This window comes from Cynocephalus volans, chromosome 16 (genome assembly GCF_027409185.1).
Source record: "Cynocephalus volans isolate mCynVol1 chromosome 16, mCynVol1.pri, whole genome shotgun sequence".
In the NCBI taxonomy this organism is placed as follows: domain Eukaryota; kingdom Metazoa; phylum Chordata; class Mammalia; order Dermoptera; family Cynocephalidae; genus Cynocephalus; species Cynocephalus volans.
The window spans coordinates 22,613,024-22,637,126 of NC_084475.1; the positions used below are offsets into that span (position 1 = coordinate 22,613,024).

The 24,103-nt window shown below is 49.8% G+C and overlaps 1 protein-coding gene across 1 annotated transcript; it reads left to right on the forward strand.

Annotated features, from left to right (window-relative positions):
* Positions 1 to 1,510: 1,510 nt before the first annotated feature.
* Positions 1,511 to 23,862, forward strand: NARF (nuclear prelamin A recognition factor). The gene is made up of 11 exons (XM_063080639.1): positions 1,511 to 1,633; positions 2,075 to 2,155; positions 5,389 to 5,532; positions 9,313 to 9,445; positions 11,310 to 11,444; positions 15,528 to 15,646; positions 17,772 to 17,901; positions 19,273 to 19,336; positions 20,265 to 20,402; positions 20,604 to 20,761; positions 22,175 to 23,862. The coding sequence occupies exons 1-11, from the start codon at positions 1,607 to 1,609 to the stop codon at positions 22,414 to 22,416; spliced, it is 1,371 nt and encodes a 456-aa protein (XP_062936709.1). The 5' UTR covers positions 1,511 to 1,606; the 3' UTR covers positions 22,417 to 23,862.
* Positions 23,863 to 24,103: the final 241 nt, after the last annotated feature.

Sequence of the window (24,103 nt, forward strand, 5' to 3'; positions counted from 1 at the left end):
GGAGTGGAACGGTATAGGGAAGGTGAAGAAAAATGGTCCGGGTCCCTTGGGAGTTCGGAGTCTTGCTGAGCATTTGATGTAAATACGACTATGTGCCCACGTGTTCCTTTACTATTGTCTGATGTAGGTGCAGGTGGGCACCCAGGTGTACTGGGTTATTGGACTTAAAAAGGACGAGCGGCTCTGATCCACAGCACCCCCAATCCCCGGGAAATTCTCCAGGGAGGCCATTACTGCTGCTGGTGGCTGTTGCTGCCGGGGCCCCCAGGACCCTTCCAGAGGCTACTGCCGCTGCTGCTGCTGAAGAAGCTGAGGACTGAGCTCGTGTCATCTACCAACGGCTTCCAGGATCTTTCCCAATTACCTAGCTCAGGGACCTGGGTGGGAGGGGTCTGGTGACCCAACCTGGCTTGTAGCTGGCACGTGAGGGGTATGTGACCCAGTCTGTACAACAGGTTTGAAGGGTCTGTGCGCTCTAGCCTAAGCATACGATTGGCTACGGCAGGAGTCCCACAGTTGCCCTAACCAGACAATTAGCGTAGTTGCTTTAGCAATACAAACAGCCTTAAATATTTCTTTGACCTCTCTGACCCCCAAGAGGTGAGGAGGATGTTTGCTCCAGCTTTAAGGAAATACAAGGGTCTAAGATTGGGATTCTTGATAACTTGGTGTTTGATAAAGACACACAAGATGTTGTTCTTATGTCACACTGAACTCTTCCAGGCATATTCTTGTTTCTCATTTCAGGCTCTTCAATGAGCATGCACTGACTTTATATAAAATGCTTGTAATTACAGAGTCCAACATTGTTATTACAGCCCTGCAAATGGCACTGCTTAGCTGAAATCAATTTCTTGGAGAAACACTAATTATTCCACGCTTTGTAAAAAGTGTAAGGGCCGGAATCGCCACACTCGAAGTCATCCACAGCGAAGGGAGGAAGGTGTCAAAAACCTCCACTTGACATCTACTCCCGTGCTCCCCGGCTCCCTCCACGTGGACTCGCCTGGAGCGTTGCGCACGCGCGCTGCCGCCAAGCGGGCCTACGTGCCGCGCCGAGGAGCGGCAATGGCGGTGGGCGTGGGCGGCCTCGCCCGAGCAGAGCGGCTGGTGGGGGGGCGAGTGTTGGACGCCGAACTCACGAAGCGAGCCCGGCCACGGCCTCCAAGCGCCTAGAGGTCCGCGAGGCTCCGTGACCGCCAGGAGTCCTCGGGACGGCCCGCGCGCCCTCTTCCTAAGCGTGGCTCAGCTGCCGCCTGACCCGCGCGAAGCGGGAACCCGCGCGAGAATCAACCCTGCGGCGTCCGACGGAGGCGGGCCGCGCCCCGCCCCGCACGCTCCAATTGGCTCTGGGGTGATCCTGCCCCTTCCTGGCGCTCTCATTGGCCTAGACAGACCCGTAGAGGCCGAGGGCCGTGGCGCCGTCCGCGCGCTCCTATTGGCCCAGAGGGGCGGCTCGCCCCGTCCCGGCGTTTTCATTGGCCGGGCGCAGCCGTTGGGGGTGGGGCCGCGCCAGGCAGACGACAACAAAGGGCTGCGGGCGGCGGCGGTGTCTCCCGTGCTTCCTTCAGGCCGAGGCGCTCGTCCTCCCGCCGCCGCGCTCCAGATGAAGTGTGAGCACTGCACGCGCAAGGTGGGCGCCGGCCGTGGTGCGGTCGCGTTTCTGGGCGGTGCCGGGCCGGGCGGCCTCGCGGCTGACGGGGCGCCGCGTGCGGAGCGGGCTCTGCCGGGGCTGGGCGCGCGGCCTCTCCGTGCTCGCGGCGGTTTGCGAGCCCCTCCGCGGAACGCGTCAGGAGGAGCCCCGGGCGAGCTCCTGCCGTCAGTGCACGCGGAGCGGTCGACGGCGGCCCGGCGGGGGCTGGCGGCCGGGGCGCGCGGGGGTGTCTTGTCGCGCGTGTCGCTGCACTGCTCGCTTGTGTTTGCGTCGCCAGCGGCCGCCAAGTCCCAGCCGGCGCGCCTGGGTCCGGGACCCGCCGCGCACGGGCTCGTCCCTCCGCGGAAGCGACTTGCGGACGCGAGGCTGGCCGGCCAGGTTGAAGGCCTTTCCTTAAGGACGTTCCCGTGTCTTTTCAAGGAATGTAGTAAGAAGACGAAAACCGACGACCAGGAGAATGTGTCAGCGGATGCACCGAGTCCGGCCCGGGAAGACGGAGAGGCGAGTGGACTTCTGTTCCCTATCAGCCTAGAGCGAACGCTCGCTGCTGGTTTTCTGCTCTCTGGGGCTCACGTCCCGTGCACGTCACCGACCGAAGTAAAATTGAGGGGCTAAAGACGCGCCGGACGGTGCATCTGTGACACGCAGCCTGTATTGTCAAAACAGAGCACACTGGGGACAAGGAAGTAGTGGTGTGGTATTGAAACCTCTAGTGTTTCTTTTTAACGGGGAAGTTTCATTCTGTAAAATGGGAGTTGAGATAGATAATTTATAGAACAAATCAAACTTCTTGATTCTGTAAGTTTAATTTTCTAATGACTTCTAACTCAGCTCTTGATTTTTAATTGTCTTACTAGTAGTAATGACTTATGTTTATTAGGTACATACTCTGAGCTGGGCACCAAAGAAAGTGCTTTATACGTGGAATCTCATTTCATGCTCAGAATGAGCGTTTCAAGTGAGCTCTATGACTATTCCTTCTTCACAGAGAGAAGGATGTGGTGGGGAGAGGTTAAGTTCACTTCCTCCCTTAGAAAGTACTGGTACTAATTGTCAGAATGGAGAGCTGGCAACAACATAGGGAAAGCTAGTAACTTTTTAAAGTTTACTTGTTCTAATAATGATATTTAATCTGACAGGCCTTTATTTGGTTCCCCCTCTGTGCCAGTGCTGTGCTGTAGGGACTGTAGGGCTTAGGGAGCAGCAGGCATAAGACAAGCACCCCGAGAGCCGACCACAAGGCAGAAGAGAGGCAGGGAGTCCTGGGGCCATTCGGGGCCAGTGCTCTGGAGCAGTCAGGCCCTGACCCCTCCCACGCCTACCCTCTGGTAGCATCACCTTGGACAGATATCTGACTCCTGTGGGCCTGTTTCCTTATCAGTGGCACGGGGAGTTGGGTTACTTCCCTCCCAGGGCTCTGGTGAGGATGAGATAATGTGTGTACACAGCCTAGGTGGGCACCCTGCCAGCTCAGTGTTACGATGAGAAGGACTTGGAAAGGGTTAGTGGAGTGGGCCCTGAAGGTTGGTGAGAATTCAGGATGGGCCATGTGGATGGGGCAGTGGTATTCCATGCACAAGGAGGGTGTGGACAGGCATGGTTTGGGGAGGGGCGGTGGCTCCTCTTCACCAGATCGATGGCAGTGAGGAGCTGTGGAAGTTCTCTGAGTGAGAAGAAAGACTCAAGTGTGTGTTCTAGAGCAGGGCACTGAGGCAACAGGCTTAAACTATCTGGAGCAGGTGGACAATCGAAGGAAGCCACTTAGGAGGTAGCTTTGAGAGCCTGGGCATTGGGTAACAGGTCCTGGATGAGCAAGCCAGAGTGGTAGAGGCAGAAAAAAAGATATTACACAAGGAGGTAAGCACAGTTTTAGTTCCATGGACACTGGGCTTTCAGTAGGATGTCAGTCTGCAGCTTGGGAGAGAGAGCACTCTGCTGGAGGTGGAGATAGTAGGGACTGGCAGGCGCTTCTCTGGGAATAGTGAGGCAGATGGCAGATGGGCCAGATGAAAGGGAAGAGGGCTTCTGCAGAATGTGTGAGTTTGAGAGGCAGGAGGAGAAAGGAAGGAACATGAGAGTTGTGAAAGGAACCAGACAGACCTGGACCGTGAAAACTTGCAGGAGGACTGGTTGTGTGCAGCATGCCTGGGAGGAGACACTGCTGGGTGAGGTAGTACAGTGTGGTCATCCGCACCTTGATGGGGATGGTCTGTGGGGGCAGTGCAGGTGGACTTCTCAGTGCAGCTCCACAGTATCTATTAACGAACCAGATCCTTGGAGCAGAGTGGCAGCTCCAGCCCCCCCTGGAAGCTTGTTAGAAGTGCAAACTCTTGGGCCCCGTGTGGACCTCCTAAATCCTCATCTGCAATGAAACAAGATCCCAGGGTGAGCAGGCTGCACAGGAACATTTGGTCCTGTCTGGGGAGGAGGCAAAGGTGATGGCCTGAGCTCCCCTTCAGAGTGTGCTATGGATGGAGGGGGCACAGCCAGAGCTGTCTCCTGTCAAATCATGTTTTAAAGAAAAATGCACAGACTACCTGAGGAGCTTTTTTGTAACTTGCTGAAATGACTCCAGTAAACTTTGGAATACGGAATATATTGAGCACCTTCTGCATGTGGTACCTCTTACAGATGCCGGAACAGATGGGAACATGACAGTTTGTACTCTCACAGAGCTAACCAAGGAGGGATAAACACAGGGTGGCAGTCCAGTGCTATGAAAACAAATGGGTGGGGAGGAAAGAGACAGGCAAAGGGCAGTACAGTTTGGGCAGGTGTCTGGATATCCTCTCTGATGAGGGCTACTTGAGGGATGAGTCCAGGGTTCTCAGGGAGCACTTCCCATGGGGATGGCAAGAACAGCAAGAGCCAGTGTGGCTGGACATGAAAACCAAGAGGAGAGGTGATGGAGGACTAGGGCAGACAAGGGCCATGAGCTGTATTGAGGACCCCCACGTGAGGGGCTGCTGTTGAGGGCTCCAGGTAGAGTAGGGAGGTGGCTTACGTTTCAGCAGACTTTTGTGGGGGCTGCAGAGGGCCAGGGTGGGCCACAAGCCAGCCAGGAAGGAGAGGATGTGGGGGGTGGACACCGAGGTGCTGTAGTTTCAGCGTCCAGGTGAGCAGTGTCACTCTTTACTGATGGGGGTGGGGCAGGAGCAGGTTTGAGAATCCAGAGTTCAGCCTTGGGTGATTTGAGGAGCCTGTTCATATGCAAGTGGAAACCCAGAGCCAACAGTGAGCTATGCAAATTTGACCCTTGGGAGAGACCAGGCCTGTGGGCACCCACGGGGAGCTGCAGGACCTATGAGCTCAGGGAGCTGTCAGAGGCCAAGCCAGGGAGAGAATCCAGAAGCTGGGTCATAGACACTGAAGAGGAAGCAGGGTACAGGAGGAGGGGAAGGGCCAGTCAGGTCAGCTCCCGGAACACAGGAATGTTTCCTTCCTACTTATGAGAAATGCTGGGGTGGGTTTTACCCTTGATGGTATCTGCATAAGTCCCTAGTGTCCTCATGGGCTGGGTCCTGTGCCCCGTGCCCTATGCCCCGTGCCCTATGCCCTGTGTTTCTTCACCACCTTGAGCTGCTCAGAGGCAGAGACTGTCTCCCTCCCAGCCCCTGGAGCATCAGGCCTGGCCTCTAGTGTTCTCTCCAGGGTTTAGTGTAAGTTCTGTATATTGTGCTTATGCTATTACCCTCCCTAAAGAGGCACACCAGAACATCATCTTTCTTTCGTAGAAGGGAGAATTCCATAAGTTGGCTGATGCCAAGATATTTCTGAGCGATTGCCTGGCATGTGACAGCTGCGTGACTGCAGAGGAAGGAGTCCAGCTTTCCCAGCAGAATGCCAAGAACTTCTTCCATGCTCTGAACCTTAATAAGGTATGGCATCTGGGGCACTTGCTGATGTGGTGGCTGGGAGTCATGGTGGGGAGGTGGAGGTTGAGGGGAAGCCTCTGCTGGAACACCAGATGTGTACCTGAGCCTTTTCCTCATGTCGCTGGTGTCCCCTGCTGTAGTCAGTCTTACCCAGGCCCCTCTTCATTAAGAATGGCATCTCTGCACAAAGTCAGGCTCCATCACTGAGTCTTGGGCAGGGGTGGTGGCTTGCACCACCCATCAGGCTCCTCTGGCATAAGGGGAGACCTCAGCCTGGTGAGATCATATATATGGCATGGTGCCTGAGCTGATGCTGTTCTGCTTCAGGAGTATGTTTTCAGAGACAGGTTATGTTCTAATGGACTCATCAGACTGGGGCAAGGCTAAGATTCTTCAAGGAAGAATATTCCCAAATCTCCCTCCTTCCTCCTTCAGTATATCCCTACTAGACCTCCTATACAGAACTACCCGTTGTTGCTTGTCTCTCACTGAGACAGCTCAAAGGGAAAGAAAAGAAAGATGAAGGCAGGTGAGGCTGAAAAGCACTTCTTGGCTCACTATGCACTCCCTTGGAATGTTCATATGCCCTTAAAAGGGTGTCCCATTGTGCCCAGGGCAGCATTTCCCTGACCCACACAGCAGAGTAGGTTAGTCACTCATTTTGCAGTAGTTGATGTACTGAGTAAGATGGGATCCTTGAGAAACACTGGTTTAATGTGTCACAGCACAGAGCACAAAGCCCAGAGCCAAGCCCCTTCTTGTTGTTTGCCACCCACCCCTTTGTCATCTTCCTGGACAAGTCATCCAGCATTTTTTAAGTCACAACTTCACATAGAAATATGTGTCTTGAAATAAATCCGGGTACTTAAGCTAACTGATCTTTGACAAAGGCGTCGAAAACATACATTGGGGAAATGGCAGCCTCTTTAATAAGTGGTGCTGGCACAACTAGATATCCATGTGTAGAAGAATGAAAATAGACCCCTGTCTCTCACCATATACAAAAACCAACTAAAATGAATTAAAGACTTAAATGTAAGACCTGATGCTATAAAACAGCTAGAAGAAAACACAAGGGAAATGCTCCAAGACAGGACTGGGTAAAGATCTTATGAATAATACTTCAAAACTACAGGCAACAAAAGCAAAAATAAACATGAGATTTTTATCAGACTTAAAAGCTTTTGCACAGCAAAGGAGACAATAAACAGACCAAAGAGACAACCTGCAGAATGAGAAAATATTTGCAAACTATGCATCTAACAAAGGGACTAATATCCGGAGTATACAGGGAATTCAACTCAATAATTAAAAAACAAATAACGCAATTAAAAATGGACAAGGGAGCTGACTAGATAGTTCTCAAAAGAAGACATACAAATGACCAACTAGTATATGGAAAAAATGCTCAACATCATAATCAGGGAAAAGCAAATCAAAACCACGTTGAGATATCATCTCACCCCAGTTAGACTGGCCAGTATGAAAAATACAGAATAACATGCTGGTGAAAGTGCAGAGAGAGGGGAACCCTCTTATAGTGTTGGTAGGACTGTAAATTAGGGCAGCCGTTATGGAAACAGTATGGAGGTTTCTCAAACGACTGCAGATAGAAACCGGAAGATCCAGCAATCCCACTACTTGGATATATACCCAAAGGAATGGAAAACATCATGTCAAAGGGGTACTTGCACTCCCATGGTTATCACAGCTCTGTTGACAATAGTTAAGAGTTGGAACCAACTTAAATATCCATCACTGGATGACTGGATAAGAAAAATGTACGTTTGCACAATGGAATTGTACTCTGCCATAAAAAAATGAAATTCTGCCATTCGCAGCAACATGATGAGTTTGGAGAAAACTATGTTAAGTGAAATAAACCAGGCGCAGAAAGAAATACCACATGTTCTCACTCATATGAGGAGCTAAAACAATAAGTTGAACTGTTAAGAGGAAAGAGAGCAACTGGTTATTAGAGGTTGGAAAGGGGTGGGGGGAGGGGAGAGGGTGAGAGTCTGGTTAATAGACACAAATTACAGGTAGATAGAATAAACAAGTTCTGTGGGTATATAGTCAACCCAGCAATCTACAACTAACGATTTAATGCATTTTATTAGATGACTAGAAGACAGGAGACCAGATTTGCGCATTACAAAATATGATTTAAGTTGTACAGTGATGAATCTAATTACCTTAATTAGATCATCATACACTATATACATGTTTTGAAGTATAACTACCCCATAAATATGTACAATCAATGTTTTGTTTTAAAAGATGACTGGTAAGGGGATCTTAACCCTTGACTTAGTGTTGTCAGCACCACACTCTCCCAAGTGAGCTAACCAGCCATCCCTATATAGGGATCCGAACCCATGGCCTTGGTGTTATCAGCACCACACTCTACCAAGTGAGCCACGGCCGGCCCCTTACAATCAATGTTTCAATAAAAAGTTAATTTTAAAAATATGCAATCAATGGTTTAAAAAAAAAGTTTTTCGGTTGTCAGCATTAGTTGCGTCTGGGTGTGCCCTTTCTAGTGTATGGGTACCTGGGAGGTCCATGAGCAAGCAGCTGGCTGCCTGGTTAGGGTGGTATGAACAAGGAGACAACATCCCCCGCGCTGTTGCCACGTTCACTATGTACATCCCCCCGACCCCCCAGCCGCCTGCTTGCTCAAGTCCTTTCAGGGAACAGAATGGCCTTAAGCCATTTTATTATGTTGAACAGACACAGCTTGACTACGATATGGCTTAGTTTCCCCTGGTGCACACAGAACTACTGAAGACTTTTAATACTCTAATATCAATAGTTTATGCCAAAATGCCCTTAAAAGTGTCTGTATCACTTTTTACTCCCACAAGTGATATAGGCAAATAGCTTTGTCCAGCTATCCTGACCATATGATATCAAATTCATGAAAATTATCTCATTTGCATTTTCCTGGTTATTAGGCTGGAGATCATTGATATGTTTATTGACAATTTTTATTTTATCTTGTGCTGTTTGTCCAATCTACTGTTTGTATTTTAATATAATGTAAGATTTAATCCAATTTTTTCTATTTGAAAAGCCAATTTTTCCAGCATCATCTTTCTTCATTGATCTGAAATGAATAAACCAAATTCCTATTGATGTGAGTCTGTGACTCTTCTTTTAACCTGTCTTCTCTTGAGCTGCTAACATCTAGTTTTGGTTTCAGAGTGTTGATAGCTGTGTAGTTTTATGATTGTTTATACTCATACAGCATTTTTTAGAACGGTTTGTAGAAGATGAGAATTACTCCCTCCTTTAGAATTTGCCACTAGATGCCTGGGCTTGATGACTTTTAGTATAGGGGACAGATCTCTGAACACCTTTTCAACATGTGTGTCTCTTTTTATTGTCATTGTGTCCTTTCAGTTATTTATGGACCAATGTTGTGACTTAATTTTTCCTTTAAAATCATCCATTTCCTCCAGATGTTCACACTTACTGATATAAGAAACTGTCGTTTTTAAGAACAATATGCCTACAGTTATCTCATTTTTTAATCCTGACTTTTTTTTTTTTTTTTTTTTTTGGCGGCTGGCCCGTGTGGGGATCAGAACCCGTGACCTTGGTGCTCTAACCAACAGAGCTAATCGGCCTGCCCCTTCTTTTTTCCTTAAACATTTGACAGTGTTTTATCAGTCTTTGCATAGAACATTTTATCAGTCTTTGCATAGAACATCTGCTACATTGTGCTGAATTTCTCATCAAGGCGTCTTCACATACATGACATTCTCTTTCTCCTTCTAGAAATGTGATACCTCAAAGCACAAAGTGCTGGTAGTGTCTGTGTGTCCTCAGTCTTTGCCTTATTTTGCTGCTAAATTCGACCTCAATGTAACTGATGCATCCAGAAGGCTCTGTGGCTTCCTCAAAAGTCTTGGTGAGTTGCCTTTTAATAAGTTGTAAGTGTATAACTTGAGCTTGTAAGTGCCCCTCTTATCTCTAAGGTTCAATTAACAAAGGCACAGGGTAGGTAAGAAAACTTCCATGAGAGCCTTGTGGAATATAAAAGGTCCCCGTGTTTCATGAAATTCAGCCTCTGATTGATGGTAGGCGGGTGTCACCCCCTTGCCGTGCACAGGTGGGTATTTTGTAACAGTGGGGGCTGGCCCCTCCTGGAGCAGCAGTGATCACCTGCTGATGGTGTGGACAGTGACACCTGGGAGGTTCCCGCACTGGGCAGATAGCCTCCAAGTCACCCCCAGTTCATGGAGGGCATTTATTTTATAATCACATCTGAAATTATTAGCATTAGGTTTCCCAGGAACTTCTCTACAGAGCACAGCAGGAAGGGGATGGGCTTGTGTTCTTTACATGAGAAATGAAAAGTTGTAATTTAAGAATACAAAGAACTCAAATGTCACACTGGAATAATACTGCCTGAGATATCATGCAAACTTCTCCTGTATCTTCTGCTTTTGTCAGACTGGTTTGGCCAAGCTGCTCATTTGCTCACAGCAGTGTTTATAGCCCTTGGGCACTTGAGCTTTTATTAGTGCACAGGGGCTTTTTAAAGATGTAAATATAGGGCCAGCCCGTGGCTCACTTGAGAGAGTGTGGTGCTGACAACACCAAGGCGACGGGTTCGGATCCCATATAGGGATGGCCAGTTGGCTCACTTGGGAGAGTGTGGTGCTGACAACACCAAGTCAAGGGTTAAGATCCCCTTACCAGTCATCTTTAAAAATAAAAAAGATGTAAATATATTAAGGATTAATAATAAAATGAGGTTTGGAGTAAGCCTCATGAGAATGGGATGTGGGTCTCAGAAGCAGCCTGTGGCCTTGTTGGGCCTCATTCCTCCTTGGTGCTCTTGGTGAGTAGCAGTTTCTCCCGACCTGGTATTTAGTGCATAACTTGTTATACCAAAACTAAGCCACAGCCATGAGTGTTATCTTATATCATTCCTTCATGCTTCTAATCTTAAAAAGCCTACGGTTCGCTTAGTTTTACCAAAGATCAGAGCTGGATGCTATATTTTCTTGTGAAAACCATATTTTGAGGAGAGACTTTTATTAAACTGTATGATTGCATATTATATATTAATATTAATAAAACATGTCCACAGTGAAACTGACTTCTTAGGGTAATACTTAAAATTTATAATGTTTATTTTTAAAAATAACTTACTGCTCTTAAGATTTAGACCAGTGTGGATGTTAAAGTTGTTTGCTTAATTTATTTTATTATAATTATTAAAAGTACATTCTTGTCTCAGGCTTGTTTACCAATATTAAGAAAATTACATCAAGAAAAAGATAGCTAGTTAAAAGTCAACATAAAATTAAGACCATCATAAAGGTATGCTCAGCCATTCTACTGTACTCATTTAATTTAAAAATGCCAAGGATCATCATAGACTGAAATTTAATTTGCCAATGAATTGGAAGAGAATGCTGCAAATACCTTATAATGCTCCATTAATTTATATATGGAGTATTATAAAGTATATTAACATAGATGTAGAGAGAAAGAATAAGCAAGAGAGAACATATATACTATATAAAATGTTACATGCTTAGTTAAAAAAAAAAAAAAAAAAAAAGGTAAAGTGCACGGTCCTGAGTGAACACCATTAGTAGTAGAAAGACCCAAGATTGATTTCAGGAAAGTGCTGTAGAATCTGTTCTATAAGTTTGCCTCTTAGATGTGAGAAAGCAAAAACGAGCAAGTATTGGGAGCACTTAGGGTCTAGGAGTAAATCTCATAAGGTGAGAAGCTGAATGTGCCCCTCTCTCCTGCAGGGGTGCGCTATGTATTTGATATGACCATAGCTGCGGACTTCAGCATCCTGGAGAGTCAAAAAGAATTTGTGCGTCGGTATCACCAGCACAGCGAGGAGGAGCGCGCGCTGCCCATGCTGACCTCCGCCTGTCCTGGTGAGCCCCAGGGCCCCAGAGAGGTGCCATTTCCCAAGAATCTGAGTTTGGTAGCAGATGAGATTGGAGACAGGCAGGCCCATCCCATTTGGCTCCTAGACAAGGTGGGAGGAGTTTGGCCTGATGCATCATTCTGTGTCGGCCAATGCATTTATTAACTGTAGGTAATTTGGAGGGAGACCTGACAGCTGAGAGTTAATTTCTTTTTCTCATTTATCCATATTTCCAAAGTTTCTGAGGCAAACATATTTTGTATTACAAAAAATAAATCTTTTTTTAATAGTATGACATATTTCAGATACCCAAATAGTTATAGATATGATAGTCATGTATCTTTTGTCAACTTAAATAAAAATTATAGAATAAAAAATTTCTTTACACTGATACTCAGATTCTGTCAGGGAGCACTTTTTAAACCATTCTTTAATTAGTGTTAGTATAAAGAGTTGGTGCCTGAGGTATAGAAAAGATGAATCACAGGCTTTTCAATTCTGGAAAAATGAAAATTTGGGGTTAAGAAATTTTTGAACATGATACATAAGGAAAGGAAGGAGTTGCTCTACTGGCAAACAAGATTTGGTCAACAATTATTCTCAACATACCTGGTCTATGAGAGCATAGGGAGATCTATGCCGTCTAAGCTAGTTGCAGGCTATACAATTTTTAGGGTTTTATTCACATTTCAATTCTCAGTTTATTCTCTTCCCCATCATGTTTCTTTCTAGCATTTTACATGTCAACCTTCAATCATTAGCATTATGATTTAATAAAATAGAATGTGACGTATGGTTGCTTAGAATTTGGAAATACTTTCTACCTGTTCATAAAGCCATGAAGAGGGACCTCACCTTCTGTCTGAGAGGCTGCATTGGCTGACTCAACCGAGCTGTGCCAGCACCATGGCCTACAGCCTGGTGCCGTCTGCTTGGCTTCAGGTGGGGCAGGGGTGTCGTGACATGTTTCAGGTGTGTGGTTTGTCTTAGAAGAGTGGTGCGCAACTTTCAGAGATTTAAGTATAAGTCATTAGACTCTAAGTACAGACTTCTGCTCAGCTGTGAGCATCACACTAAGCTCTTTGGTCATTCTAGGTGTCTTTGCAGGAGTGAAGTGTTAGTCTCCACTGCCGAAGGCTCAGGGCACAGCCCTGGGCTCCACGTGACCTGCAGAGGTCCCTGGTGTTTGTGTGGTGATCTCTGCCTCTGGGGTCTTGTCCCCTCCCTCTCATAAGATGCCACACGCATGGCTTCTTAGCACTTCTCACTGTTGCTTGGTTCCTCCCAACCACCGAGGAAGAGGCAGCATAAAATGATCCAGAACTAAGACCCATGACCCTAGCACAGTGGCTTCCAAACTTTCTGTGCATAGTTCTCATCAGCAAGGTGGAACTAGAATTCCTGTTGTTTCCTTAAAGCAAACCAACAGATATCTGTTAATTTCCTTATGTGGGAGGCCCTATTGGGATGGAGCCTAGAATGAAACCCTTAACTCATTAGAAAGAACTAACTGCTAATGTGGATAGTAAACAGATTGTGGGCTTATGTGGAAACTAGCCAGCCTTCTGCCTGTGGCAGTGCCAGGAGGGGACCCCTGGGAGATCTCTTCTGAGGAGAGGTGTGTCCCAGAACCCTTCCTTTGTCCACTCCAGTCACCTGCTGCAAACCAGTCAGTCCATTGCTACTTAGCTTGAGATTTGCTGCACTTAACAGTCTCGTTTAGCAGTTCAGGGCTGTTACCTTATAGGTTTGGAACTTCTAGAATGTTCTTCCTAATTAATGGTGCATTTTTCTCCATAAGCTCTTTATACCTAAGTGTGTCAAACTGTAACTTGTTTAGGTTTACACCACATTCTAAATTCAGGGAGATGCTTTATTGAGATCTGGTTCAAAACTAAAACTTTTCTGTAATTCTGCATTGACAATTTAAGGAAATTAAAGCAAAACCGAGGTTAACTGATTTCACTTGGCATGTTGAATTAGGGCCTTGGATGGTCACATACTGGCTCCTTGAAAATGGCTTCCTGACTCAAGGATCCTCATGTCCTGGGGAGCAGGGAAGGTGCAAGGGCAGGGGCTAGTATGTAGGACCCACCACCACCACAGCTGCTTCCTTGGGATTCGCTGAAGGGTGGCGTGTCCATGCCTGCCCCGGCATGGACAGTCCAGAGCCATCTGACTCTGGGCTCCTTGTTCCCACAATTGGTGGGCCACCACCCTGCCCCAGGCCCAGCAGAGGAAGGGAGGTGTTTGAGCTGCTCAACTTCTGGATGTGCTTGCAGGCCTGTGGGGCTCTGTGAGAATCCCATGGCTGTCTTCTGCCCCTGCCAAGAGCGCTGGTTAAGCAGAATTATGGGAGGTAATCACTTCCATTGCCGTACAGCATCAAGAGAGAGGCTGAGTGCCTCATGCCAGTCCACTCCCTCTGAACGCTTTGTTCCTCTGATGACTTCATCAATGGTCACTCTGAGGAGAGGAGGGTGGGGTTTTCTGACAGAGGAAAGTGCCACCACCCACCAGGTAGGAAACAGGCGGTCTTGTCATGCCTGTGCTACCATGAGACGACAGGAGCGTAACAGGCCAGGGCCAGCACAGGCCCAGCATCTTTGTCCAGGCAAGAGCTCAGTAATGAAATCCTGATTAAAGGAACCCATGGGAAAAGCTAACCTATCTGGTGGTAGGTGTGCTTCCAACTGAAGGACCCGGCTCCTCCTCACCGACAGCCTCATCCTTTTTGCACGTCCCTCCGCCACAACGGCCGTGGCACCAGGCCCCAGGTCCCATCCTCCTTGGGCCCTGGCTCTGACCTGCAGTGCCCTAGACCTGCAAAGCCTTTGCCTCAGCACACAGCAAGGTCACTTGCTGACGTGCCTGAGAGGCACGTCCTGGATGCTTCAGCCTTTGTGCTGTGAGATGAGGTGGGTGTGGCAAGCAGGTGGCACACAGGATGTGGTCCTTGGGCCTGCCCAGTACTGTTGTTTAAGGTAGATTTTTGGTTTTTAATAAACTATTGCATGCATGTGGCAAAGAATTTGAAGTGTGCAGAGGCTGGGAATGAGAGGGAAGCCCTCCCCCCGTGGCACTTCTCTCAGCATCTTGTGTCTCTGTGGGTGTTTCCTGAGTGCACACAGGCAACGCCTGTGGCTGGAGATTTTGATTGTTGGGACAGGATTGTTGTGTCTGATGGTGGCGCCTGAGCTGCTTCTCCCCCTTTGGGAGTCCCCACCAGGAGTGGGCAGGGGAGGCTGACTGCCCCCAGCGGTCTACCCAGCCTCTGTGCAGGGGCAGTAGCTGGTCTCCGGGCTTCCACCCCTTCCCGCAATGCTGTGCTGCTCTGGTGTGCTCGCGTGTGCGCATGGCTGTCTGTAGGGTCAGGGCCTAAAATCAGAGTTGCCAGGATGGCTCATTCTTGAGCCATGGCTTCTGCAGATGGAATTGCTGGTCGTGTGGTCAACTAACCTCTCTGACCTGTGCCCTCAGAGGGTGTGGTAAGAACCAGCACCTCAGAGGGGAAGGGCTCAGATTCATGCTAGGCACATAGAGAGCACAATGCAAACTTTGTTATTTACCGTTGTTGTCTGAGTAGCATGAATTTCTTCTGTTTTATTGATGTAAAAAGCATGAGTTGGGCTATCAGCTCACCATAGGTTGGTGAGGTTGGGTGAGCTTGTAGCAGCTGCCTCCCGCTGGGGAGAACTCCGCAGCCAGCAGCGGGCTTTCACGTTGAGCAGCCTAGGTTGCTGCTTCCCAGCTGCTCCTCGAAGCTTGTTTTCCTTCACCCTTTTGGGGGACCTGCAATGCCAATTCACCTCTCTTCCCCCTTGGTCCTCTCCTGCCCAGGGGCCTGACAGGGCACTCCCATTTCCCAGCACCTTCCAGTCCTGCGGATTCCCGGGACCCACAACCTGAGCTGGCAAGGAGGGCAGATTGTGGGTGGAAGAGGTTTGGGGGAGAGAGTCTGTTGCAAATTCCTGACAGGTATGAAAAAGAGGTGTTCTAGCTTCCCCCTGGAGTGGCAGGTTGTCAGGAGCTGGGAGCCCCGCGGCATGGCAGGAAGGCCACAGACCTCATGAGTTCCTTCTCTCCCCAGGCTGGGTCCGATATGCTGAGCGGGTGCTGGGTCGCCCTGTCACCCCCCACCTCTGCACTGCCAAGTCCCCCCAGCAGGTCATGGGCTCTTTGGTGAAGGACTACTTTGCCAGACAGCAGGTAAGCTGACCTCTCCCCGGAGGGCAGCACACGGGGCAGAAGGAGACAAGCTCCCTGCAGGCTGGTCAAGGACTGTAAGAAGCGCCCAGTGTTTGGAACTGAGGGCAAGCAGGAAGGGCATGGCACAGGGGGCCCAAGAGCAAGGCCCCTGGACGCATCCAGGGTGGACAAGGCCCCCAGCTTAGCAGAGGGGAAGCTGTGGCCTCAAAACATGAGTCTGCAGTGCTGTTTCCCACCCATGTCCTTCTCTGTGCCTCTCTTCTTGCCGTTATCTCTTCTTTTCTCCTCAGCCTTTTCTGTGGCCTCCGGTGCTTCTCCTGGGCCCGTTCTGGGCCAAGTAGAGACACTGCCCACCCTGGTGAGAGTGAGGCATGGGCCTCACCCATGGCAGTGCTGCCCGCCTGCTGCTGGGACAGCCTCCCTGAGGCAGGTCCCATGTGATCTGTGCCAGAGGCTGCTGTCCCTCAGGGAACCAAAACTTGCCTTTGCCCCTGCCTTTCCCTCAGACCACAGGCATCACATGACTACCTTAGCTGCTTCTGTGAGATTGTGCAGTGGTCACAGCGCTGTCCACCGCATGACAGAATGAGTCCCAGCCTAGGGCTCATGAATGCCCCTGCCTCAGCCCTGGCCAGCCCCTTGGTCCAAGCCAGAGTCCTCCTGGAACTCCCTGATGTCTCAGAAGCCACCCACAGAAGGGCTTTCATTCCAGCGGTTCATTCTCCGGCTGCTGGGACTCCATGCACTGTCCTTCTCAGTCCAAGTTCCCGCAGGGGAACAAACACGTTCAGGCACTGTGGTGTAACTAGAGAAGGTGGCAAAAGTAGGAATCTTTCAGACACATGAAGCCAGCCTAAAAAGCAACACACCTGCCAGTCCTGTTGTTTTAGCTACAGGAAATGTTTCTTTTTATCTGGTTTGATCATAAAATCACCACAGTTGGCAAATCATAAATGTGATGTCAGGTGTATGTTTGAGGGGGAAAAAAAATGAACTATGGAACTTTATACCTTCCCTTTGCCCTACCTCCATCTTGGGGGAAACCCAGGTTTTCCTCGGTCTTCTAAATGCTGCCATCCCTGCCCTACCCTGGCTCGAGCTGAAGCTTCAGGTCCTCCTGCAGGTGCTGCTGGGGGATGGCCAAATGCAGAGACCTGGCCTCTGGCCACCTTTTCTGAGCCCCTGGCAGGGCAGCTTTCTTCTTTGGCTCTGCTCCTACCCTGAGTAGGGCCTGTCTTGGTTGGTTTTCTGTTGCCATAACTGAATACCTGAGACTGGGTAATTTATAAAGAAAAAAGAAATTTATTTCTTACAATTCTGGAAGCTGAAAAGTCCAAGGTCAAGGGGCCACATCTGGTTGGCTCTGGTGAGGGCCTCGTGCTGTGTCATGACAAGGCAGGAGGCATCCCAGGGCAAGAGAGGGATGTGCTCAGAGCCAAGCTGGCTTTTATAACAGACCCACTGTCATGGTAACTAACCCACTCCCATGATAACCCATTAATCCCTTCATCCATGAATGGATTATATTCATGAAGGGAGAGCCCTCAGGGCCTGATCACCTTCCAGAGACCCTACCTCTCAACACTGCTGCAGTGAGGACCAAATTTCCAGCAAATGAATTCTGGGGGACATTCTCAAGACTTAGCAGGGCCCTTCCACCCAGACCTCACTGGGAGGGTCACTCGGCCACTGCCAGTTCCCGGCTTTGCCCTGGTTTCAGCTCAGCTGCAAGCGTGTGCTCCATGTGGCAAGGGCCCAGCAGAGGGGTGGGCTGGGAAGGAAGCTTCAGGAAAGTCTGCAGTAAACTAGTCAGAGTGCAGACCCTCACCTGGGCCCTGGTGACAGTGCCGCAGCAGCTTTGCTCTTACCCGGTTTATTTCCCTGTGCACAGGTTCATAAGGAAACAGGCTCAGCTTTCCAGGTTCTGTTAGGGAGGCTCCTTGGGCTGCCGGGCCTTGTAGATTCTTTAGGAGAATCCAACTCTGTCCAGAGTGAGGCAGCAGATGTACATGGGCCTGGTGCTGGGGCTGAGTGGAGCTGAGGCGGGGGTGCTCTCGGCACTAACCGTAATATGCTGTCGTCACCTCTCCACCAGCCCTGAATATAGAGTGCTCTTCCTCCACAGAACCTGTCTCCAGAGAAGATTTTCCATGTCATTGTGGCCCCTTGCTATGACAAGAAGCTGGAGGCTCTTCGAGAAGGTTTTTCTACTGCTCTGCCTGGTTCCCGGGGTGCTGATTGTGTGTTAACGTCAGGTGAGGTGGGCAGAGCTGCCTGGGCACTGGGGTGGGGGGCAGGAGGTGGTTTCCAGCTGGCTGGTGCACACAAGGTTCTGGGCAGCTCTGCATCACCAAGCCATCTCAGCACCTCTCCCTGTGGTCACCATCTGAGGTTACTGACAGCTGATGGTCCTTGGGGTATAACTTCATGAAAGTGAATCCAGTGTCCCATCTCCTCTCTGTGTCTTCCTCCAGATAAGTCAGGTCTCTAGAGAATGTAATTTTATATTACAGCCCACTTAGTAATTATCTCTCAGTAGGAAAAGTCACATGTAACTATAGAAGGTCTCCTTACAAACCAAGTCTGCACTTAGGACTCAAGTGAAGCTTTTCTCATTTAGAGTAAAGTGGAAAATACACGTTTGTTCCAGTGACATTGCAGGCAACCACCTCATTGGTGTCACTTTTCAGGTGTTATGTTAAGAGCCTGCACAGTGGGTCCTCTGTGTGTTGAGGCTTGAAATCATTCCCTGGAATCATGGAAACCCACTCAGAAGAATGTTGAAATCAGTTGGTGGGGGGCTTAAGACTTTGTTAAAATCCAGACAGATCTGTTTTAATCGGGTTCTGAAAACAGGCCCCTGCAGGTGTTTACATTGGGCAGGTTAGGCAGAATGATTGGCTCTTAGGACAGTGAAAATTCTAGCATGTTGACTGCCACAGGGAAGTTTCTGACCCTGAGGTCCAGGCTGCCTCTGGTGGTTGACGGGAGAGGGTGGGCCAGGGGCCTCAGCAGGACAGTAGGACTGACTGCCTGAGGAAGGGCAGGGCCATCTGCTTATCTGGACAGGATAAAAACACGTGGCGGCTCTTGACAACCACATCCAGCCGTCTTTCTCGAGTGGAGATGCGTGAGGATTTGAACCGTGTTCTCTTAGTGTTCACAGCCACCGCATGGTGTCTGCACCGCAGGCGCTGCTGTAGACTCAGTTTCTCTATCAAGGGGTTTTTTTCAGGAACCCACGTATAAAAGGAGTTAGAGAAAATGCTTTTCCTTTCCGGTTGATCTCTTATGCCCTATAAACGTAGCCAGTGTATTTTTGGTCATCCTATCTGTGTGACCTTCTATATGCAAGTTTTCCACTTGGGAAACAAATATATGGAGAGATTATGTAGGTAAGTCCCCCAGGTCGAGGGCAGAAAGAGGCATTAGACTCTTCTTACATTTTGTGAGCATTACTTTGCCCTTGAGATGGGTTCCTGCTGTCTGTAATGGAGATTTCATAGCAGGGAGGGCATCTGGGGTCACTAATGTTAAATTTCTCGCAGGGGGTAGAGGGAATCATGATGTTCCAGTGGCATGAGCCATCCGTGTCCTTCATGGCGTCTTGTGCCTCTCATTTACAGGTGAAATCGCTCAGATAATGGAGCAAAGCGACCTCTCAGTGAAAGGTGCCACTGTCGACACTCTGTAAGTGGCCTCTGTGGGCTGGGTCCCCTAGTGGGTGGGTGTCCTGTGAGCTCTGCTGGCCGCTCTGCCAGTCCCAGGGCTGCTCCACTTGGTGACGAGGCCACGTTCCCCCTGCAACCCTCAGCCAACTCTCTGGGTTTTGAATTGGATGAGGATAGTACCCTGGACTGGGGCACCATTTACCAGGGCTGCCAGAGAGTCAGGGGGCTCGATGGGCTTCCAGGGTGTGACAGCCGCCCTGACCTCTCAAGGAAGGAGGAGAAGCACAAACAGCCATGTTCCCGCTGGGGCAGGGCCATGCATTCATGCACCAGCACCCTCCCCTGTGAACGTCATGTGTTCCCGGCATTCTGCATCACCGCTCAGGAAATGCAGCAGCTCCCTCGGGCCCCTTTGCACCTGGAGCAGCTGGCTGGGATTCTGCTGTGGACGGGGACCTAGATGCCGGCAAGGACTGCAGCTCTTGCTGCAGCCTGGGCACTGGGCAGAGAGTGCTCCAAAGGCCAGCTGCACGTGTCCTCCCTGCAGCTCCTTGACTTGGGTGCTGCGTGTGTGCCCCTCCATGGAAGATGGGACTGACATTCACAGAACTGAAGCAATTCAGGTGCCCGTGGCCAGTGCTTATGTCCTTGTGCTGGCCTGGTTCAGGCAGCAGCTCTCCTGTGTTAGCCTCAGATTCTCACTTCTCATCCCCCCAGGATACACAAGCACCTGGAGAAGAGAAGTAAACAGATGAACCAGCACCAAGCATGGTGTTGATTGTTAAAATTCAATAAAAAGATTTTCCCCAGAGCTTAAATATTTGTAAAGGACTTAAATTTTTAAGTGACAACCTGCGATCATAATGGCCTTTGGAAGTCTGATCTAACTCTTGCCACTGCTTCTCATCAGCATTAATAAGGGACTTGTCTTTTCTCTGCCTGCCCAGGTTTGGAGACTTGAAGGAGGAGGAGGTGAGGCGCCACGAGGGCAGGGGCTCCGATGGGCACCTGGCGCACGTCTTCAGACATGCGGCCAAGGAGCTGTTCAACGAGGATGTGGGGGAAATCACCTACCGGTCCCTGAGGTGAGGGGGCGGAGGTGGTCGCCCAGGCCAGTACGTTTGAGGCCTGCGCACATGTAGCTGTTCTGTGTGTAGAGTTCACACCAGTCAAGATTGAGAGGTGGTTTTTGAGTTTATTCAGACTTGGTTTTGCTGACTTTCCAAACTTAGGGAGTTACAGATAAAGGACTTAATAGATCAGAATCCACTTTGTTCATTTTATAGAAACAAAGACTTCCAAGAGGTCACCCTTGAAAAGAACGGAGAGGTTGTGCTACGCTTTGCTGCCACGTACGGATTTCGAAACATCCAGAACATGATCCTGAAGCTTAAGAAGGGCAAGTTCCCGTACCATTTTGTGGAGGTCCTTGCGTGTCCTGGAGGTAAGGTGCAGAGGAGTAGGGCCTGGGCCACACAGGCTCCCGTGGGCTCCTTACACCCAGATCCTCACTCAGCTCTGCCTGCTTTGTGAACATGGACACCACCCCAGGGGTCAGGATGTGGCATCCTAGGCCTGCCTGTTCCTCTCTTTCCCTCACACCCATATTGTGTGGAAAGGGTGGCCAGTTAGACATTGCCTTAGAATTCCCTTGGGGGGTGCCCCATGCAGTGCCAGGTGAGCGTGGTGGGTCACAGGGCAGCTGGGTGGAGAAACACCTTAAACCTAAGACTCGTGCTCCTCGAGAACCAAGGCCAGCCCTAGGTGGCAGAAATGGCCCCGCCTCCTGCCAGGAGCCAGGTCCTGTCCTTGCATGACAGGAGAGACCCACGTGAGAGGTGGAAGCAGGAAGGGCACAGTCCCACCTGCGCTTCAGGAGCCCCTGCTGCGTGGGGGGAGGATGGACCATTGTAGGTGGCAGTAGTCCAGGCAAGTGGGGAGGGTATCCCAGACTGGGGGAGGGGCAAATGAGACAGTGACAGGAGGCTAGAGCCAAGAAGGGGGTGGGGGTCCCCTGGGATGACTTGCTGATGGAGTAGAGTAGGTATGGGTATCAGGGAAGAAGGGGAGCCGGGACCCATGGTGGTCCGTTTATGCCCTGTGGTGGAGGAGGAAGGGTCCAGGAGGTGAGGAAACCCCAGCCGGCGCTGAGAAGAGGGGGCGAGGGCAGAGGCAAGCATTGGCCAGGCTGAGGAGCTGCCAGGAGGGGTGCGTCATGCCCCCTGTATGCCTGTGTGTGGAGCTGGAGGTCTGAGGAGAACAAGACCAAGCTCCCTGGGAAAGCTGGTGCAGCCCTGGGATCAATGGAGGGCAAGGATTCACCAGGGTGGGAACTTGCTCCAAATTCTTGAGTGAATTTTTATGCTCTTAATCATGACATCATCTAATGCGTTTGAGAGTAAGTAGGCACGTTTTCGTTCAGACCAGTGTTTGGGTGGACGGGCACATGGCTAGCCGGTACCCCTAGTGCAGCCCCCAGATGGGGTCCAGTACATCAACAATTTCTGTGCCCTCCTGGTTTTGATAAATTCCAACAGAAGCTGGAAATCCATGTTGGCGTACAAAGCCGTGTTGTTCTCAAAGGTTGGCAACTTACTTTGGTTTTAGGCAAAACCATTTCATTGGTAATGTAAATAGGTAAGAATAAGAGAAACACAGGGCTGTGAACCTGGGACCAGAGTCCTTCACAGCCTCAGGAAAGACAGATTGGGACCCGGCTCTAGGCTCAGGCCATGTGACACTGCACATCCCTTTCCTCCCTCTTCTGCTCCCAAACTGTCTTCCCTCTAAGGCAAAAGCTTCCTTAGGACAGATTATCCTGACGGAAAGAATGATCTCACCTGTGTCCATCTTTCAGGATGCTTAAATGGCAGAGGCCAAGCCCAGACTGCAGATGGACACGCAGACAAGTCCCTGCTGCGGCAGATGGAAGGCATCTACTCTGACATCCCCGTGCGGCCTCCAGAGACCAGCGCGCACATGCAAGAGCTATACCAGGAGTGGCTGGAGGGGACTGACTCCCCCAAGGCCCAGGAAGCGCTGCACACCACCTACCAGAGCCTGGATCACTGCACACACAGCCTGGACATCAAGTGGTGAAACAAGTCAGGGCAGGGCCTGTCCAGCTGCTCCTCTTGTGGGGCCGGGGCTGCTCTGTATAGGAGGGAACCACTCGGAGTGTGGAGCATTAGAGACACTGAAAGCAAATAAGTCAACGGGTTACTTTGGGTTTTGAGTTCTCTGCTACCCCCTGCTTACTGGAGGCCCCTCACACAATTTCATGTGGTGCTATCTTCATCATATGTGTGGGATTTGAATGTTTTACCATGAGAGAGGGACTTCCTCAATCTAAGTATCCTTGTATCCTAAGATTGGGGGGTGAGGGGGTGAATCCCAAAGAATGAGAACAGAGACAGACTACTGTCTTTTAGGTTTAAGAAAAATCCAAAAAGTGTCCTATGAATAGCTAAGACCCTCAGAGGTTTTTATTCACAAGCCTTGGATCATTTGATGTAAAAATCAAGGTGGGAGGCAAGGGCTGGGCTTCTGTGCCTGCAGACACCTGCTGGTTTCTGGAGTTGTCGGGGCAGGCAGCACATAGTTGTGGCTTCCCTGCCCAGTTTGGCTCTTATTTTTACCCATTTACATTACTCTAAATGTTTTTGCCAGAATGTGAATAAACTACCCTTTTGGAACCAGGATCCTCATGTACAAATCTGAATTTCCAGCTTTTCTTGGGGAAAAAATAGTAAGTTCTGGCAACAGTGGAACATGTTCCTCAAGGTCACCAAAGTGCAGTAGCCGCCACCCTTCCAGGACCACACTCCTCAGCTTGGGACCCTGTGGTCACTGGCGACTTAGGTTCCGACTTGAACTTGTACAATCAGTCTTTGAGTTAGACTCACCTCAGGCAAGGGAAAGGGCCTGAGAATATCAGAGTGGAGAACCCAGGGGGTGCCACACAGCTGTGGTTGTCAGGGTCCCTCCGCTGCTCCTCAGTACCACCAGGGTGGAAGTAGGGGAGGTGAGGCCCCTGCTGACCTTGAAGCAGTGAGACCGCTATCTGCTGGTCCAGCCTCCCCCGAACCTTCCCCATCTTCACCTCAGCTGGGATTTTCTTCTCTGCTGCAAGTGGGCCTGGGTCCTCCAGCCCTGCACTGGACTGTTGCTGTGAGCTCGCCTTAACGAGAAAGGAGAAAGCAGTTTATCCACAGTTAAAGCGCCGGCAAACAACCAGAAATGCAGAATCCTGTAACTCCATACAGCATTCATCCTGAGGGACGGGACGCTGGAAGAGGCCTGGAGGTGGTTCCACAAAGCACTTGGATTTGTTAACATGATGATGACCTGCCAGCCCTCAGTGTTGTCAAGCTCCTGCACATTAGGTTGACTTCATCTTACTGTGTGCTGTGTTGTCCCTGTGTACCTACCTATCCAGGTGGATAACTGGATAGATATGTTGAGTTAGTGTATTTTTTTGCCTCCAATCTATATACATTGGGTTTCCGATCTGCTAAAGTAACTGATGATGGAATAAACAGTTGAAGAGTGAGTGTCCAAGTGTGGAGATTTGAGTGAACCAGGCGTAGCTCTCCCCAGCAAGGGCCATGTCACATCACATCACATGATGTGCACGGCCCCCTCACTGTGTCTGGCGTGGAGCCATCCTTTTGTCTCCGTCCAGGAAGGTGCTCAGTGGGCCTGGAACCACAGGTTTCAGGTGTGGAGGGCTGCCCTCTTCGAGCTACGGTGAAGAAGCCACCTTCCTGGAGTAACATCACGCATG

What these genes read in the sequence shown, in the direction of transcription:
- NARF (XM_063080639.1), top strand. Translation starts at nt 1,607, where the DNA reads ATGAAGTGTGAGCACTGCACGCGCAAG. An exon ending in GCTGACCTCCGCCTGTCCTG is followed by an intron (nt 11,445 to 15,527) that starts GTGAGCCCCAGG and finishes TTCTCTCCCCAG; the next exon opens with GCTGGGTCCGATATGCTGAG. An exon ending in ACTACTTTGCCAGACAGCAG is followed by an intron (nt 15,647 to 17,771) that starts GTAAGCTGACCT and finishes CTTCCTCCACAG; the next exon opens with AACCTGTCTCCAGAGAAGAT.